This window comes from Saimiri boliviensis, chromosome 5 (assembly GCF_048565385.1).
Source record: "Saimiri boliviensis isolate mSaiBol1 chromosome 5, mSaiBol1.pri, whole genome shotgun sequence".
In the NCBI taxonomy this organism is placed as follows: Eukaryota; Metazoa; Chordata; class Mammalia; order Primates; family Cebidae; genus Saimiri; species Saimiri boliviensis.
The window spans coordinates 114,828,953-114,848,351 of record NC_133453.1 but is presented as its reverse complement, the minus strand read 5'-3'; the positions used below and the strand labels follow the sequence as shown (position 1 = coordinate 114,848,351).

Sequence of the window (19,399 nt, the reverse complement as noted above, 5' to 3'; positions counted from 1 at the left end):
CATAGGAAACCTATTTCTAAGCTACAAAAATTAATTCAATGAGAAATTCGGCAAGAACATCAGTGGTACGGGAAAAGTATCTATACGAGGGTCAGTTTAGAATTTTTTTTTTATTACTATGCTTAAGTTCTGGGATACACGTGCAGAATGTCCAGGTTTGTTAACACAGGTATATGTGTGCCACGGTGGTTTACTACACCCATCAATCCATTATCTACATAATTTCTCCTAATGCTATCCCCCACCCCTTGCTCCCCACCCCACTACGGGCCCCAGTGTGTGATTTCTCTTCCCTGTGCCACTCATGTTCTTATTGTTCAACTCCCATTTATGAGTGAGAACATGAGGTTTTGGTATTCTGTTCCTGTGTCAGTTTGCTGAGAATGAAGGGTTTTTTTATGTTTCAGAAATGTCCCAGCACTTTGAGAGGCTGAGGCAGGAGGACTGCTTGAGCCCAGGAGTTCAAGACCAGCCTGGCAAACATGGCAAAAACCCATCTCTACCAAAGTTACAAAAATTAGCCAGGTGTGGTGGTGCACACCTGTGGTCCCAGTTACTTGGGAGGCTGAGGTCGGAGGATCCTTGAGCCTGGGAGGCAGAGGCTGTAGTGAGTGCCACTACACTCTAGCCTGGGTGATAGAGCCAGACCCTGTCTCAAAAAAAAAAAAAAAAGTTTCAGAATTGACTTTTTAAATTCGTGAGAAAAAGGTAGGAAAAGTCAGGGAATAACTAGGAAAATCAATAAGCTCAGATTTTCATAACACATCATAAATCCTAATACATTTCAGTAAGTGTTAACATTTAGGTACCTCTAAATGAAATTCAGAAAACTACTCGGCTAATTGATTTGGGGATGGGCAGGCATTTTCTTTTAAGCACAAAAGAAATGTTTATTTTCGAAGAAGGAAAGATTTGACTATAGACATTTAAAATAGGTTTCTACAGAAAAAAAAAAAATCACAACATATACCTCACACCCTAAATATAGTTATCACACAATAAAAGTTAAGCGGCCTGCAACCATCAGAGAAAAATGCTTGCAACAAATGGCAGCGAAAAGGTTGGGATGTATTCTTCAAAAACAGTATGCCCTTATCCATAAGACATAAATACCCCAACAGAGAAATGTGCAAAGAACAGGAATATAATAAACAAAAAGACCAATAAATGTATTCTAAAATATTCAACTGCATAACAATCACAGAAATGCTAATTTTAAGGTAAGGGTGGTGGTACACACCTATAGTCCCAGCTACCTAGGAGGTTGAAGAGAGAGGATCACTTGAGCTCAGAAATTTGAGTCCAACCAAGCCAGATCCCACCTCAAAAAAAAAAAAAAAAAAAAAAAAAATGCTAGTTTAGGATTAAATTCCATGTTTCACTAGTCAGATGACAAAAAACAATAACTAATATTAGAAAAGAGACAATAAAATGTATACTGCTGGCTGGCATGTAAATTGGTACATTCTTCTGAGAAGGCAATTAGGTGATACGCATCAAAAGCCTCAATGTTCAAACCCTTTGATCCAGAAATTCTGCTTCTTAGGTATTTACTTTTAAAATAAATAAATAATCAGCATTTCACAGGAAGATTTATATACAAGGATGTTGCTCATCATAGCAGTATTTAATTTTTAACAACTGGAAACTAAGTGGCCATAATAAGAAACAGGTTAAAGCCATAGAATGTACAATGTATCACTATGCAGCCATTACAAAACGTAAATCCTCAAATCATTGTTAATGACATGAGAAAGCTGACAATTAGAGTAAATGAAAGAAAAAGGATAGATGTCTGCAGCATAATCACAGAAGATACTTATACAAACATGTAGAAATAAGGTTAGCAGTAGTTTCTGGTGAAATTGGAGGGCATTTTAATTTTAATTTTATTCCTTTTGCTTTTCTAAATTATTTGAACTTTCTGTAAAGAAAGTGGATTTTAATAATCTAGAAAATGTAATTTTAAAAATATCTAAATACACCAAATTAACATAAGATGATGAGACCACAGGGGTAACTCCTTTTTCTCTGTTTTTACTGAGCTATGAGAGGATAAAGTTTTTAAATTCTTTTTTAAAAAACCTAGAAGGCCAGGCACGGTGGCTCACACCTGTAATTCCAGCACTTTGGGAGGCCAGGGTGGGTGGATCACGTGAGGTCAGGACTTCAAGACCATCCTGGCCAACATGGTAAAACCCTGTCTCTATTAAAATACAAAAATTAAGGCCGGGCGTGGTGGCTCAAGCCTGTAATCCCAGCACTTTGGGAGGCCGAGGCGGGTGGATCACAAGGTCAAGAGATCGAGACCATCCTGGTCAACATGGTGAAACCCCGTCTCTACTAAAAATACAAAAAACCAGCTGGGCATGGTGGCGCGTGCCTGTAATCCCAGCTACTCAGGAAGCTGAGGCAGGAGAATTGCCTGAGCCCAGGAGGCGAAGGTTGCGGTGAGCCGAGATCGCACCATTGCACTCCAGCCCGGGTAACAAGAGTGAAACTCCGTCTCAAAAAAAAAAAAAATACAAAAATACAAAAATTAGCTGGGCGTGGTGGCACGTGACTATAGTCCCAGCTATTCGGGAAGCTGAGGCAGGAGAATTGCTTGAACCAGAGGCTGCAGTGAGTCAAAGCTGCACCACTGCCCTCCAGCCTGCGTAATTGAGCAAGATTCCATCTCAAAAAGAAAAAAAAAAAAATCTACGGGGTGGCCAGGCATAGTGGCTCAAGCCTGTAAACCCAGTACTTTGGAGGCCCGAGGTGGGTGGATCACTTGAGGCTAGGAGTTCAAGACCAGCCTGGCCAACATGGTAAAACTCCATCTCTACTAAAAATACAAAAATTAGCTGGGTATAGTGGCACACGCCTGAAATCCCAGCTACTTGGGAGGCTGAGGCAGGAGAGTCACTTGAACCCAGGAGGCAGAGGTTGCAGTAAGCCGAGATCGTGCCATTGCACTCCAGCCTGGGTAACAGAGTGAGACTCTGTCTCGAAGGAAAAAAAAAAAAGAGTTGGAAGAGGTGGAGGAAAGGTAAGGAACTCAGTTAATGGCCTGACGAACTGGGACAGGGAACAGAGCAGGGACAGACGCACAATATCTTTGTCCAGGAGCGAGACCTCAGACCTTGGACCCACTCCTCAGCACCACAGGACACAGCCAAAAAGAAGAACCATATCAAACCTCAATGGATGCTATAGACATCTCATTTTTTTCCTGCTAATTTTAAGCAAGAAAGCAGAGGCCCAAAGAGGAAAGAAAAGTACTCAAAGGTGCATAACTAGTTGGTGGCATTTGAACTTCCATGAAAGAGAAAGGCAAAGGGCGGAAAGCATTCCACACAGCAGCACATACACACACCTGACCATGTCACCCACCATCCACGGCCACCGTCTGCTGCAGATGGAACACAGGTCTCAGGGCCTGAGCTGGAAGCTCTAAAGCTGAGGGCGCTAGGCTGAGCATGACCAACTGAGGCCAGCAGAGCTGCCCCCGCGGATAAAGCATCACCTTCCACTGCGCTGCCTCTATAACGAGAGGGGGTTGCTTCTACCCAGAGGAAGGCAGACAGAGCCAGCTGCTACTTCTCAGCTAGTTTCTTGGCCCAGAAGCTGACAAGTTCAGCAGTAAGCAGAGAGCCCGATGACCACGTTGGACTTCCACCCTGGCTGGCTCCCCAAATTGAGGAGTCAAAGTTCGTGGAGAGGCAGCTGAACATGTAAGACGCATTGCTAAGACACTGCAGCTCCGCCGCAATTCCGTGGGACCCTACAGAAACCAGCGTTCCTCTGCCCTTCCGCTCTGCCCCTTTAAAGTACAGGACTATCATATGAGTCAGGGGTAGAGCAGACCCACAGTCCTTTGCTCATCCTTGCTGGATGCCTGGGTGGGTGGCCAGAACTGTTTCATGTCCGGGGCACACACACAATAAAAGTCAAAGTAGAAGGTGACAAATCCACATGATGCTAGGGTGGTCTTGAGATGACCCAGGAAGAAAGTGCAAAAAATACACACTCGTAATCACAAGAGGAGTCATAAAAACACTATCCATCAGGACACTTGCCCATGGGTTCTGACAAAGGGAACCAGCAACTGAGCAACCAGTATCACACCAGGCACCTCACAGACCGCCGTTCTTTTAAACGCCACAAAATTATACTTCTTGTTTTACATATGAGAACTCCAAGGCTCAGAGAAAAAGAAAAGGCAGCTCAAAGTCACAGAGCTAGGAAGTGCCAGAGTTGGAATACAAACTCCGAAGCCCGTTTCTCTCAGGACATGGTGAGGGAACTTGTCCCCATCGCCACAGAGGGCTTTTGTCCAGCATGAATGGGACCCTGCTCCTGTGCTGTGCAGGACGTGGGCCAGCCTCCCCACCACTGCCAGGTGCAGTTCCAGAAAGGACCCAGGACCTGGGGTGCTGACGGTGCTCAGTCTATGCCTTCAAAGGACACGATCGTGGTCACAAAAAATGGTAACAAAGTGTCCAGGCCCATTGGCTCAGGCCTATAATCTCAGCACTTTGGGAAAACCAGCCGGGTGGATCACTTGAGCCCAGGAGTTTGAGACCAGCCTGGGCAACATAGTGAGATGCCCCACTCTACAAAAAAACTTAAAAATTAGCCAGGCATGTTGGCATACAACTGTGATCACAGCTACTCAGGAGGTTGAGGTGCAAGGGCTGAGGAGGTCAAGGCTGCAGTGAGCCATGATCATGCCACTGCGTGTCAGCCTGGGCCACAAGGCAAGACCCCACCTCAAAACAAAAAAAAAGAAAGGCACAGTAATAACGCTACCATCACTGAGCATCTGCTCCATGGAGGAGCTACAGGAGGAATGAGGTCTATTACCCTGTTACCCACGTTTAAGGCATCTGATGTTTCCATTTTTCAGATGAAGACAGTGAGGCTGGAGGGGGTCAGAGAGTTGGGAAGTGGAGCCTGAACCTGCACCTGTTTTCTCTTTCCTGAGCCCCACCTCAGCGCCATGACAAAGTCATGAGGCCCAAATGGGTCTTTCACATCAATTCCCCACTGATTCCGGGTTCCACCCTGGCCCGGGCCTCCGGCCGCTACCTTGGTTGAGGTAGGTCAGCGTCTCTTCATGCAGCTTCACGGCTGGGGACGTGGCAGCACACAACACGTACTGCAGGGGCGGCAGGCGGGCCTCGTTCTCAGGGGACAGCTGGGGCTCCTCCTGCTTGAAGATGGGCAGAGCGAGCACATCACTGCAACACACAGGAAGCAGAGGTCAGAAGCGGAGCCCCATGGGGCTCCTGCACAGGGCCAGCGCAAAGCTGGAGAGACGACACAGACCACCGGGGCCCAGGGAGACACAGCACATACATCGCGGGGTGCTTGCTGCACTCCTGCAACCCTCGCACTCCAGATGCTTTAAAACAGAGAAAACCGCTCCTTCACGACTCTAGTTTCGCTCAATGACCCCCAAACACTGATTCAATCAGCCCATCGAGGAGGTAAAAGGGCAAAATTACCTAACATCTACAGAAATCCTCTTCAAGCCAGGCACAGGCTAGCAGAAGAGTGACTTTCAGAAGACATTTATTTGGTGTCTATCCACAAGTGATCTCTGGTGAAGTTTTACTTTTAGAATAAAAATCTAAATAAAAATTTTTATTTTTTAATCAACAATTCTACTTACCAGCCATTTCTCATACCATTACAACCCTATCCTCCAGGTTCTGTTAACTGTGCAAATGAACTTATTTGCCTCACCCAGCCTGAGACTCGCCTCCATCCCTTCTTTTTTTTTTTTTTTTTTTTTTGAGATGGAGTTTCGCTCTTGTTACCCAGGCTGGAGTGCAATGGCGCGATCTCGGCTCACCGCAACCTCCGCCTCCTGGGTTCAGGCAATTCTCCTGCCTCAGCCTCCTGAGTAGCTGGGATTACAGGCATGCACCACCATGCCCAGCTAATTTTTTGTATTTTTAGTAGAGACGGGGTTTCACCATGTTGACCAGGTTGGTCTCGATCTCTCGACCTCGTGATCCACCCACCTCGGCCTCCCAAAGTGCTGGGATTACAGGCTTGAGCCACCGCGCCCGGCCCGCCTCCATCCCTTCTAAAGACAGGACAACTGGACACTGTTTTCAGGGCCATACAGATCTGTCCAAAAGGCAAACAAGACGGAAAGGCCTTGGCTTCAAGTCTGGTTTTGTGTTTTTTGTTTTATTTATTTATTTCTTTTTGAGATGGAGTTTTGCTCTTGTTGCAAAGGCTGGAGTGCGGTGGCACGATCTCGGCTCGCTGCAACCTCCACCTCCTGGGTTCAAGCGATTCTCCTGCCTCAGCCTCCCAAGTAGCTGGGATTACAGGCATGAGCCACCACGCCCCGCTAATTTTTGTATTTTTAGTTGAAACGGGGGTTTCACCATGTTGGTCAGGCGGGTCACAAATTCCTGACCTCAGGTGATCCACCCGCCTCTGCCTCCCAAATTGCTGGGATTACAGGCGTGACCTACCACGCCCGGCCCAAGTCTGTTTTCTTATCCAAGTGGGAAATCTTGAAATGCTTGCTCTGAGTTTCTTTTCCTCCACCTCTCAACAAAACTCCCCATATTAAAAAAAAAAAAAGGAAAAAATATCATTCTCACATCAGCCTACAACTCAGTGAGGAACTTGCTTCTAGATGTACTATTTAGGCCAGGCACAGTGGCTCATGTCTGAAATCCCAGTACTTTGGAAGGCTGAGGTGAGAAGACTGCTTGAAGCCAGGAGTTCAAGACCAGCCTGGGCAACATAGTGAGACCACCTCCCCCTGCCATCTCTTAAAAAAAAAAGAAAAAGAAACAAAAATCCAGCATTTTTTTAAAATGCGCTCGCAAGAGACAAGTAATTCCTTGAGAACATGAATGACCTACAGGCAGGCAAGGCTTGTTAAAGCCCTCTAAATTATGAGCAGCACAGAAACAGCTGCCAAAAAAGTGCCAGTACCCTTATCTTGATAACCCTCCTCCCTTCGTGTGTCCCTGCCTAGGAATCCAACTGGCTGACCCCACTTCTCTGCATAAATAGAGTCACTGGTACAATCTGTTCCTCGCACATCATAAACCAGCGTCTCTACAACATAAACCCGGCACACACCCCAACAAGGTCTAATCAATTTCAGAAGAGAAAAAGCCTGGCAATGAACATACACCTGGAAAACCTGCCCTGTGAGGGCCTCCTATGTCACCATTCACTGCCAAAAAATAAGGGCACAAGGGGGTCTCAGCTTCCCCGACAGGGTGTCTTCCTTTTGTGTGAGCAGAGCACACTCCCAGCCCAGGTGATGCTCTAGGAACACTGAGGACTGCACAATTTCTATGTTCGCCCAGACCATGTCAAGTTAATAATCCATGGACTGCTGCCTTTACATTTTTTAAAAAGGGGCGGGAGGGCGGAGGGAGTTAAGTACCGTCACTCAACAGTAACTTGTTTCAAATCTGGCATCCTTATTTGCCAAGGAATAAAAGTCACGAGAACATCAAACAGAAAGGGGTGAGGGAGTAAAGGCGTCTCCCCTGGTGAGGTCAGACGGCTTGCAGAAGATCTGTGAAATGAGATGACCAAAAATAAAACACAGAAAACCCAAGGAAAAGGACAAGGCCCTCCCTCTAGAGTCAGAGGATCAGGGGCATATGCATAAACTCCCACCTTTGCCCTCACTGAGGCCAAAAGCCCCAGCTTCCAAGAAGTGGAATAAAAAAGGGCATGGACTTCTTTATCCGTGGTCCCCCAATGACCCCAGAAACCAATATGGCCTTACAGCACCATCCACTCCCAACGATGGCGCTCCGCCTTTCACCAGATCCTAAAAAGGTGATGTGAGGTACTCCAGACAAATTTCCATCTCGGTAGCAAATGGCAGAACTGTACCTTCCACGCAAGGGAGAATTATTCTCTAACAGGGTGATGACATTGTAAGTATCTGGGAAGTTTTAAGTACACTCACCTTCAACTTAGGGTCACCTTCAAACTCATTTTTAAGATATGGCAACATGCTTACTGGCTACAAACTAAAATTTAGGCAAAACTACAACTCAAACTTCAGTACAGCAAAAATGTATTCCATTGCAGCATTCCTGATAAGTGAACGGACACTTCATCTGTGGGTGATTAACATCTCCCCCTGGGCTTCCAACAGCCCCCAGAGCAGCTTCCCTTTGGTGGCATCCCCGTGGTCTGCCAGGTGGCTGTCAGCCTTTAAGGGTCTAGACTTTTGCCATCTCCTACTGCTTTGACCCATGAATAAAAACAGCAGATACATCGGCTAAACCCAATCATTCCCCCTCCTCCAGGAACAAGGGATTGTCTTCAGGGAGGACAAATACCTACCAGCAGCCAGGAATGACCAATAACATTTTTAAATCTACATGGGAACTTCTTGGGGCCAAAACGAGTACTGAAGGTAGCTGTGGTACGGGGGCTGTCAAATGCCTGTGACTCCTTCACCCTCATAATTTATCTTCCATGAGCCGGTATCAAATGTCTTTTGGGTTAAATTAGGCACATTTCATAAACTGTGACTAGGATGGAAATAAGGACAGGCTAAAGCTGGTTCAGGCGAGTTCACAAAGTGAAATGACTGCCCATTAGTCCCGGCCGGCAGCAGAGCAGAGAAAAACAATCCTCCGGGAGCAAGGGCACACGGGGGTCCTACTGGTAAGAGGGGGTTGTGGGGAACCGTGCAAAACACGCAAGACTTACTTTCCCCTCTGAAGGGCACTACTCAAATCCCTGCAGAAGAAGAAAGATTTCCATCAAGGGCAATAACCACGCAGGCCTCGGGCGAACACGCGCAAGACCATCGCGGGGAGCCGGCGTCCAGCCTCTCCGAACACGCCGCCAGCGGCCGCCACCCGCCCGCGAGGCTGGGGCGCAGGTCCGCGCTCGCCGCCCTCCCCGGTCCCACGAAGGGCACTCCAGAGGGCGCCAGGCAGGGAGAGGGGCCCCGGCGGACATGGGCAAAGAGCAGGAGACGAACACGGGCACCAGACTGCTGGCAGGAAGTTTCCCGACTTCTCCAACACGGGCGAGGAGGAGGGCCGCGGGAGGCGGATGGGCCAGGCAGGTGCGCGCCCCGCGCCCTCCCTGCGGTCTGGGAGGAGCCCTCGCAGACATCTGGCTCTGCGCGCCCGCCTCCCGAGCTGGCCCCCAACTCCCAGGTCGGATCCCGCCGGCGTCCGTCTGGCAGTCCCTAGGCGGGACGCTGGGCGGGTCTCTCAGTCCCCAGAGGGCGACAGCGGGGAGGCCGGGGCCCAGGGGGGGCGCCCCCTCTCAGCGCCCGGACGTCCGACGGCGCCCGGCCCGGCGGCCCGGCCCGATCCCCGGGGAGGCGGCGCGCGGCCCTTACCGCAGGTAGCTGCCGGAGTTGTGCTGGTTGTAGTGCTCTGGCTGCGTGTGCCAGAAGAGCATGGCTGGAGTTCCCACGCGCCCACCGGGGAGCTGCAGCCAGCGCAGACGCGAGCCGCGCCGAAATCCCACCGGCACCCGAAAGCCGCGCTCGGAACCCGCGGTGCGGGCCGGCTCGGCGCATTTATGTGCGGCCAGAGGGCGGGACGGCAGCGAGACCCGCCCCGCAGGAAGCGCGGCCGAGAGGGCGGCTCCTCGCGGCCGCCGCACCTGGCGGACGGTGCACGTGCCTTTACCGCGAGCGCGCCTCTGGGGCGGCCGGACCAGAGGGGCCGGGGCCGGGCGCCCTCCCCGAAGCTCCGATGTGGGGTCCGGGTGCCCCTTGCCACCCCGAACCCGCCCCACGCGGCCCCTCTGCCCCTCTGCTCCCCACTCTGCGCCCAGAGCCAGTCTCCCGAGCGGCTCCGTGGTCGGGGAGAGGCTGCTCAGAGCTTTGATGTCGGAGATTCCAGCCTAGGCCATCTCTGCCCCCTTTCCTTGCTCTTCTTTTTTCATAGCACTTCACACCCTCTGAAATCATGGCTTTTTTTTTTTTTTTTTTTTTTTTTTTTTTTTTTTTTTTTTGAGACGGAGTCTTGCTCTGTCATCCAGGCTGGAGTGCAGTGGCGCGATCTTGGCTCACTCACTGCAACCTCCGCTCCCAGGTTCAAGATATGAACCCTTCTACCTCAACCTCCCGACTAGCTGGGATTACAAGCGCCCTCCGCAACGCCCGGATCCTTTTTGTATTTTTAATAGAGGATTCACCACGTTGGCCAGGCTGGTCTCGAGCTCCTGACCTCAGGTGGTCCGCCCACCTCAGCCTCCCAAAATGTTGAGACACCAAGCCCAGCCAGGATTCTTTTTTTTAAACTTGTGTATTGATTGTCTTTCCTATTAGACTGTAAGCTCCAAGGGGACAGGGCCTGCCTGGCTCCCTAACACCTCATTACCCACACTGCCTAGAACAGTGCATGGGACATAGTTAAAATGAATACTTGTTGAGTAAACGTGGAAGAAAAACAAAAAAAAAAGGAATGCATCAGGGGAGTAATCAGAGAAGGCTTACTGGAGGAAGTGACATGGAGCTAAGGCCTGATGGATGCTGAGGAAGCATCTCTGTGAACAATACCTAGGGGAAAAATAGTTCCTGGCAGGGGTAACGGTAACTACCAAGGCCTTGAGGAAGACCTATTTGGCATGGCTGGTCCTGGGGAGAGCTTAGAAGATGAGGAGAGAAGGGTGGGGAAGGTCAGAGGGCCTGGCAGTCCAGGACAAGGAGCTGGGATTTTACTCTGTTTTTTAAGCAGAGGAGTCACATGTCACATGTATGATTTGCCTTTTGGAAAGATCAGTCTGGCAGCAGTGTAGACGGTGGGTCATAGGGTGGAGGGGAGGACCATTAGGAGGGACTGGAGTTCCATGGAGCCCTGACCCATGTCCAGGTGCTGTCCAGTCCTCCAGCACATGGCACAGCACCTAGCCCAGAGGAGATGGGGATTCTGTCCCTCCGTATTAACCCAGTCAAATGACATCCCTTGGAGACCTGGGTCCAGAACTCCCGCTCCCCTACCCGTGGATGTGAGTCAAACCCTCCCTCACTCTGCTGCTCCTGCCCCTCTCCCTCCAGCCACAGGTCACAACTGGCAAACCACTTCCTCTGTACAGCCCTCAAAGACTGCCACCTCCCCGCTGTTCTGCCCTGTTAGGAGAATGGAAATCTTTCCCCAGCTACAGGTGGCGCTGTCACCAGACAGTCACCAACCATCGGCTTCTCCAGGAACTGCCCCTGATCAGAGAGCAGCCTCGCCCTCTGTCATGTCCCTCTTGGGATAACCCACTTTCCGTGACTATCCCGGCAGGAGTATAAAAGTCTGGCTCTCTCTGCCCGATTAAAGACAGCTCTGATGTGGTATTTTAGACCCAGAACTCCTCATAAGGACAGCCGAAGCTGTCACAGGACCTGTGTCCTGCTCAGAGTCTCCCTCCGGCTTCCTTCCAGTTCCTTGCTCAGGGGTCACTCTTAAGGCAACGTCCAAAGAAACATCCTTAACACCAACCCCCAGAACCCCACACCATCAGGGGCCACGATAAACCCACTGTTTAAATCAGAGGCATTCTGGAAAGAAGCTGTCCTCTGCTGGCCTCATCCTCGAGTTGGAATGGCCTGGAAAGGCCTGTGGGTAAGCAGCAGACAGTGCAGTGTGGTCAGGGAAGTAAAGGCTGCCCTGAGAACACGGGGACTTTGGAGATCCGAAGAGGCTCCAGGTGAAGTGATGTCTCCTGACGGATGGGTGAGTGGAAGTGAAACCAGTCTGTGGAGATGGACAGATAGTAGAGGCTCCTGCAAAGGCCTGGAGGAAGGGAAGTCAATATTATAATGGCTACATCTGAATGTGTGACCTTGGGTGGAGGAAGTGGACCTCATGCTGCTTCTCCCAGCAAGAGATGGTGTCTCTTTCCTTCCCTTCCCCCTTCTGTATAGGCTGGCCTTGTGACTTTCTCTAACCATAGAATGGAAAGGAAGCAATGCTCTTCCCTTCTGGGCCGGCCCCTAGGCAGCTTCTCTTTTTTTTTTCTTTTTTTTTTTTGTTTTTGAAGTTTCACTCTTGTTGCCCAGGCTGCAGTGGAATGGCTCACCGCAGCCTCTGCCTCCTGGATTCAAGCAATTCTCCTGCCTCAGCCTCCTGAGTAGCTGGGACTACAGGCATGCACCACCACACCTGGCTAATTTTCGTATTTTTAGTAGAGATGGGGTTTCGTTATATTGGTCAGGCTGATCTTAAATTCCTGACCACATGATCTGCTCGCCCCAGCCTCCCAAAGTGCTGGGATTACAGGCCTGAGCCACCTTGCCCGGCCAATTTTTTATATTTTAAGTAGAGACGGGGCTTCACCATGTTGGCCAGGCTGGTCTTGAACCCCAGACCTTCAGGTGATTCACCCACCTCGGTCTCCCAAAGTGCTGGCATGACAGGCGTGATAAGCAGCTTCTCTTAACTCTCCCAGAGCTCTGAGCCACCAGGTAGAATCCACATGCCCTATTGGAGAGAGAGACGTGGCCAGCGTCTAATTCCTCCAGCCACCCAGCAGAGCCCATCTAAAATACATCAGTGAATTGCCTCCAAACACACCTCATAGAACTGAAGCAAGCCCTGCCCAAGATGCGGCCTCGTGAGCAAACAGATGGCTGTGGCCTCACACCGGTAAGGTGTGGGCTGGTTTGTTTCGTACAAATGGAAAAATGACACACTGGATCTGTTTTGCTATTGGGAATAATAAGGCCTCATTTCATGGTTGCGGTGAAGCTTAGGTTCAGGTGAGTTTAGCTTCTCAGGAATGACGGCTCTCATGACCTAAGTATGACTCTATCTGTGTATTTTGGGTGCCTGCCTACCTTCTCTCCCTTTTTTTTTTTTTTCCTTCTCTCCCTTTGTAGGTTTTTAACAACGTGAGAATAGAATTCTACAGAGACAGCATTTGAGTCACACTGTGTGAACAAAAATGCATCGTTCTGCCCCTGACTCTCTGGTGTTACAGGGCACGGTAAGGACTAGTCTGGACCCCTGGGGCGAACAGTCTGGTGAGGAGGAGGAGAAGACAAATGTGCAGGAGATGGCCTGCCGGTCCCCTTTTTATTTTGTGAATGTTCCCAATTCCCATGGTGGGAACGCTGACTTTTACCATGCCCCAGACCCGGAGCCATGCATTGCGGTCCCCTGACACTGAGAAGTAGAAACATCACCTTACGATTGGAGAGACAGGCTTGGGAGGCTCACTGCCACAGCTGGGAGTTGAGGCCAGGTCTGTGAATTCAGCAACCATGCTTTGACTCTCATCCATTCCTGTCTTAAGGCCCGGCATTCCTTTCTTCACCCCACACTGGGCAACGGTGCTGTGACCAGCTGTCCTCTGCCCCCAGGATCAGCCCAGGGTCCCTGCAGAGGCAGCGGTAAGGGCTCCACTGAGTACTCAGGAGTCACCTCCTTAGCAGCTCCACAGGGATTCCCAGCTGCTTTCGGAAGAGGTCACAATGAAGACTGGGGCGTCTCGTCTGAGAAGATGGTTTTGAGGCATGAACAGGAGGTGAAAGATGGCCAAGGTAGAGGTCGGGATTTAGCCAGAGGGAAAGTGTATGCAAACATGTTTATCACAGTGTTGGATGCTCTTGGGATCAACAGCTTCCAAAGAAGGAAGCAGAGAGCAGAGGACAGAGTTCAGCTGTGAGGCCTCAGTAGATCCAATGTGAGCTCTGGGGCCAGGCTGCAGCGCAATGGCATGATCTCGTCTCACTGCAACCTCTGCCTCCCAGGTTCAAGCGATTCTCCTGCCTCAGCCTGTTGAATAGCTGGGACTACAGGTGCGCACCACCACGCCCAGCTAATTTTTGTGTTTTTTTGTTTTGTTTTGTTTTTTTTTTTGAGACGGAGTTTCACTGTTGTTACCCAGGCTGGAGTGCAATGGCACAATCTCGGCTCACCGCAACCTCCGCCTCCTGGGTTCAAGCAATTCTCCTGCCTCAGCCTCCCAAGTAGCTGGGACTACAGGCGTGCACCACCATGCCGGGCTAATTTTTGTATTTTTAGTAGAGACGGGGTTTCACCTTGCTGACCAAGATGGTCTCGATCTCTTGACCTCGTGATCCACCCGCCTCGGCCTCCCAAAGTGCTGGGATTACAGGCGTGAGCCACCACGCCCTGCTGGGTTCAGGCCTTTATAGATCACCTTGACCAGTCATGGACAGATGTGGTTGCCCTGGGGAAGGGACATGACTTTGGGCAAAGCGGCTCAGCTGAGTCCTGGAGAGGGACCTATCAGTGTTGTCACCTGCCAAAGCTCCCTGCAGCAGGGGCCTGAGCGCTGCGGCTGGAGAGGAAACAGCTTGGCTGGACATGACAGCACCCACCACACTGTCCAAATTCAGAATCTTGGTGGAATAAAGATGATGCCTCCCTCATGGAGCCATTGGGAGCATTGAGAGCACTGAGAGAGACAGGATAGGGCGTGCAAGGCAGGCTCGCCTGGCTTCTCGAAGGCACTTCACTTTTCAGTTTTGGGTCGGCAATCTCACTTTAATTTCTTCTTGATTGTCCAACAGCATGTGGTTCATCAAAAGCCCTGTGTGCTGCTAAGGATCACATTCTCTGTAAGTAAGAAGAGATAGAGGCTTGTTTCTCTCTCAAGTTCCAGAAGTCCAGAGTTCATGTCACCCGCTAGGGTACCCACGAGGCCCATATGGCTGTTGAGCACTTGAGAGCTGGCTGGTCTGGAGACATGCTGGAGATATAAAACCTGTATATGACAAAAGAATGGAACATAGGCCCTCAGTAATTCCTTTTTTTTTTTTTTTTTTTTTTTTGAGATAGAGTCTCGCTCAGTCACCCAGGCTGGAATGCAGTGTGCAATCTGGGCTCACTGCAACCTCCATCTCCCGGGTTCAAGCAATTCTCCTGCCTCAGCCTCCTGAGTAGCTGGGATTACAGACATGCATCACCACACCCGGCTTATTTTTGCATTTTTAGTAGAGACATGGTTTCCCCATATTGGTCAGGCTGGTCTCAAACTCCTAACCTCGTGATCTACCCACCTCAACCTCCCAAAGTGCTGGGATTACAGGTGTGAGCCACCATGCCCGGCCACCCCTCAGTAATTCTTATACAGATCACATAATAAATGATAACAATTTGAATGCATTCAGTTAAATACAATATATTATGAAAATTAATTTTACCAGTTAATATTTTTACTTTTTTTTTAAGACAGAATCTTGCTCTGTTGCCCAAGCTGGAGTGTAATGGCTCCATCTCCATTCACTGCAAACTCCACCTCCTGGGTTCAAATGATTCTCCTGCCTCAGCCTCCTGAGCAGCTGGGATTACAAGGGCCCACCACCTCACCTGGCTAATTTTTGTATTTTTAGTGGACATGGCGTTTCATTGTGTTGGCCAGGCTGGTCTTGAACTCCTAACCTCAAGTGATCTGACCACCTTGGCCTTTCAAAGTACTGGGATTATAGGCATGAGGCACCATGCCCAGCCTATATATGCTTTATATATATGACTGTGTGTGTGTGTGTATGAATATACTTTATATAAATGATTATAGGAGTGAGCCATTACACCCAGCCTATATATACTTTATGTATATAAATTATACGTACATATATATGTGTATATATGTATGTATTATATACACACATACATATATAGATATATACCCCTACCTACTTGGGGGTATAGCAACTCCTCCCAGATTGGGAGGGAGGGAGGGAAAGAGAGGGAAAGAGAGAGAGAGAGAGAGAGAGAGAGAGAGAGAGAGAGAGAGATAGTCTGGGCTATTTGGTGCATGACAAAATAGAGAGAGAGAGAGAGAGAGAGAATGCACTGGATTGTGAAGTACACTCTGGGGTGAGCTTGCTCACTGCAGCCTCAAATTCCCAGGCTCAAGCAATCCTTACAGCTCGGCCTCCTGAGTAGCTGAAACTACAGGCGTGTACCACCACACCTGGCTAATTTTGTTTAGTTTCTAGAGATGGGGTTTCACTATATTGTCCAGGCTGGTCTCAAACTACCGGAAACAAATGATCCTCCTGCCTCAGCCTCCCAAAGTGCTGGGATTATAGGCATGAGCCACTATACCTGGCCATATGTTTGTATGTATATATTACCCCCCGAAAGAGATCGAGTGTGTTAGCTCATTCTCACATTGCTATAAAGAAATACCTGAGATTGGATAATTTCCAAAGATAAGAGGTGTAATTGGCTCATGGTTCCAAAGGCTGTACAGGAAGCATAATGGCTTCTTGGCTTCCAGTGAGGCCTCTGGAAACTTACAATCCTGGAAGGCAAAGGGGGAGTGAGACGTTTCAAGTGGCCAGAGTAGGAGGAAGACAGAGAGGGGGGAGTCGCTACATCCTTTTTTTTTTTTTTTTTTTTTTTTGAGACAGAGTCTTGTTCTGTCGCCCAGGCCAAAGTACAGTGGTAGAATCTTGGCTCACTGCAACCTCTGTCTCCTGGGTTCAAGCAATTCTTCTGCCTCAGCCTCCCAAGTAGGTGGGACTACAGGAGCACGCCACCACACTGGACTAATTTTTGTATTTTAGTAGAGATGGGGTTTCACCACGTTGGCCAGGCTGATCTCGAACTCCTGACCTTGTGATCTGCCCTCCTTGGCCTCCCAAAGTACTGGGATTACAGGCATGAGCCACCCCACCCGGCTGCTACACACTTTTAAACAAAGAGGTCTCGTGATAACTCATTCACTTACGAGAACAGCACTGAAGGGATGGTGCTTACCCATTCCTGAGAACTCCACCCCATGATCCAATCACCTCCCACAAGGCCCCACCTCCAACCTTGGGGTGCGGGGAAATTACAAGTTGACAGGAGATTTGGTGTGCACATAGCTCCAAACCATATCATGGGGTCTCACTGTATTGCCCAGGCTGGTGTTGACACCTGGCCTCAAGCAACGTTTCTGCCTTGAACCCCAGTCCCTCCCATGCAAGACCCTGCTCTGACTGTCCACCTGCTCCCTCTCTGGCCAAGACTGCTTCCATCAGTCCTTCCGGCAGCAGTCAAGTTTTCTCATTCGGATAAGGGCTGCCCTGCTCCCTGCCCAGTAGTCCTGGTGAATTGCCCTGGGTGGAGTCGCCCACAGGCACTTTGGCACGGTGCCCTCCCTCTAGGGCCAAAAAGGCACCCTGTTATCTGCTTCACAGCTCCTTCTGCAAACCGCCCTGTTACAGGTGCCAGTCTCTGCAGGGGTCATGGGGAGCACCTCTAACCCAGGGCTGCTGCTCCAGAGAAATGGAGGAAAGCAGTGAGTGAGACTACAGAGAGACTCTTGCGGCGGGCATGGCTGAGGCCAAGGAGGGAGAAAACACAAGTCCTCCCCATTCATCGGGTCATTTAACCCTCAGCATCCTAGGGCGGTAGATGTCATCATACCTATTTCACTGATGAGAAAACTGGGCCCCTGAGATCCAGCAACTTGTCCAGACTTGCACAGCTGTAGGGCGGTAGAGCCAGGACGGGGCCCAGGGTGGTCTGCTGGCTTGAAAACCCAGGCCCCATCTGCTGAAAGGACAGGTCAGACAAGAAGCTGGAAGAATTTTCTTGAAGAATTTGACACACTCGGGGCTCCCCAGTGAAAGAGCACAGCCAGATCACCCTATCGTGCCAATGTCAACACCCCCTCCCGTACACTACTGAACATAACGTAAGGAGACTCCTGACATAGGCTCTCACTGTGTTGCCCAGGCTAGTCTGAAACTCCTGGGCTCCAGTGATCCACACACCTTGGCCTCCTAAAGTGCTGGGATTAGAGGCATGAGCCACTGCACCTACCCTTGATGAGAGTCTTAACCTCATTACCCTCGACTTTCTTCCGTGTGAAACGGGACTACTTTCCAGGGAAGTTTTCAGGCTCACGGGAGAGACTGTGAATGAAGCGCCCGGTACAGCACCAAACACGCACTAGGTACTCTGTTAATGTTTGCTTCTCTTCCCTGGGTTCAGTCCTACCCAAAAGCATGGACGGTGTGTCTGTCTGTTGCCTGTTGAGCATGGTCTGATATTGGAGAAACATCGCCTTCACCCCCAGCTGAGATCAGAGAACCACAGCTGCCTCCAGTAGCCAGGGGCAAGGATACCATTCCTCATTGCCTTATTCGTGAATGCAGCAGGCACGTGCCAGGGTTGCCTAGAATCTTTTGTGCTCTTCCCATGCTTTGTTGACAGGTAGTTCATTAAATCGAAGTTGCCATCAGTTGTAAGAGGCACAATTATTTTATGGACCAATAAGAGGAAATGAAGGCAATTAAACACAGGCATAATGCTTTCAAGATGCACCCATAGGAGGCTCTGATTTGGAAGCAACGTGGAGCAGGCTGGGCGGAGGTGGTCTGTTGCTGGTACCGGAAGCGGCAGCAGCAGTGTTTCTGGGGTTCACCACGGCAATTACCCAGTGCGTTGTTTCTGGAAGCTTTGCCTGGACCTGCTTATTCAGCCCTTTTAACAATTCTGGTGGGGATAAATTCCTCTCTGCCCCGACTAGTTAGAGTTACCCACTAAAGATTTTTTTTTTTTTTTTTTTTTTTTTTTTTGAGACAGAGTTTTGCTCTTGTTGCCCAGGCTCGAGTGCAGTAGTGCAAACTCAGCTCACTGCAACCTCCGCCCCTGGGTCCAAGCAATTCTCCTGCCTCAGCCTCCCGAGTAGCTGGGATTACAGGTGCCCACCACCAAGCCCAGCTAATTTTTGTATTTTTAGTAGAGATGGGGTTTCACCATGTTGGCCAGGCTGGTTTCAAACTCCCCAACTCAAGTGATCTGCTTGCCTCGAACTCCCAAAGTGCTGGGATTACAGGCATGAGCCACTGCACCCGCTTGCCTTGCTTTTTCTGAGGTAAATTTTGAATTCTATGACCACTGACTTGGGTTTTACTTTGTATTTTCAAGCTATGTCACTGAGTTCTTTAATGTCTGTCATATAGAAAACCTGTATTTGTAACTCAGCAAATGCTGATTTTCCTCACGTTTGTCCTGTACCCCTTTTCGTATCCTCAGTTGATTTTGGTTTTCATGATGACCCTGTTTCTTTCTTTCTTTTTTTTATCTGGGGAAATTGCAGGGGTCAGCACATCCGGAGTGCAATGGATAAGCCTCGCCCTGAGAAAACCACCTTCGTGATCACGATATCTCCCCTGCCGGGTAAGTATGACCCCGTTTCTTCATGTTTTAAATTGGAATAATTTTGCCTTGTGTAGCTTTAAAATACGATTATAAGTTTCTTTGCAGATTAGGTGGTCCTGTATAGTATTTGTTAATCATATTTAAAATATGATTGTAAGTTTCTTTGCAGATTAAGTGGTCTTGTGTAGCAACATGCAACACCTATTTCACACTGGATACAGCACCAGCTCATTATATTCTGTTGAACCTAATGGGGAAGTCCAAGTAGCGTCTTTCCCGCCTAATAGCTTATACAAATACATTTTATTGCAAAAGAA

The 19,399-nt window shown here is 49.4% G+C and overlaps 1 protein-coding gene and 1 pseudogene across 1 annotated transcript in view; both read right to left on the bottom strand.

Moving 5' to 3' along the window:
- The window catches only part of TFCP2L1 (transcription factor CP2 like 1), a 74,586-nt gene extending 65,067 nt beyond the window's left edge, over window positions 1-9,519 (bottom strand). The window contains exons 1-2 of the mRNA XM_039479980.2: window positions 9,353-9,519; window positions 5,074-5,225 (exon numbers count right to left, since the gene is read on the bottom strand). Coding sequence (XP_039335914.1) covers window positions 5,074-5,225; window positions 9,353-9,414 — 214 coding nt within the window. The 5' untranslated portion in view covers window positions 9,415-9,519. The remainder of the gene's footprint in view (window positions 1-5,073; window positions 5,226-9,352) is intronic.
- Window positions 9,520-18,958: 9,439 nt separating this feature from the next.
- Window positions 18,959-19,108, bottom strand: LOC120368168 (U1 spliceosomal RNA; annotated as a pseudogene).
- Between the last annotated feature and the right edge of the window lie 291 nt (window positions 19,109-19,399).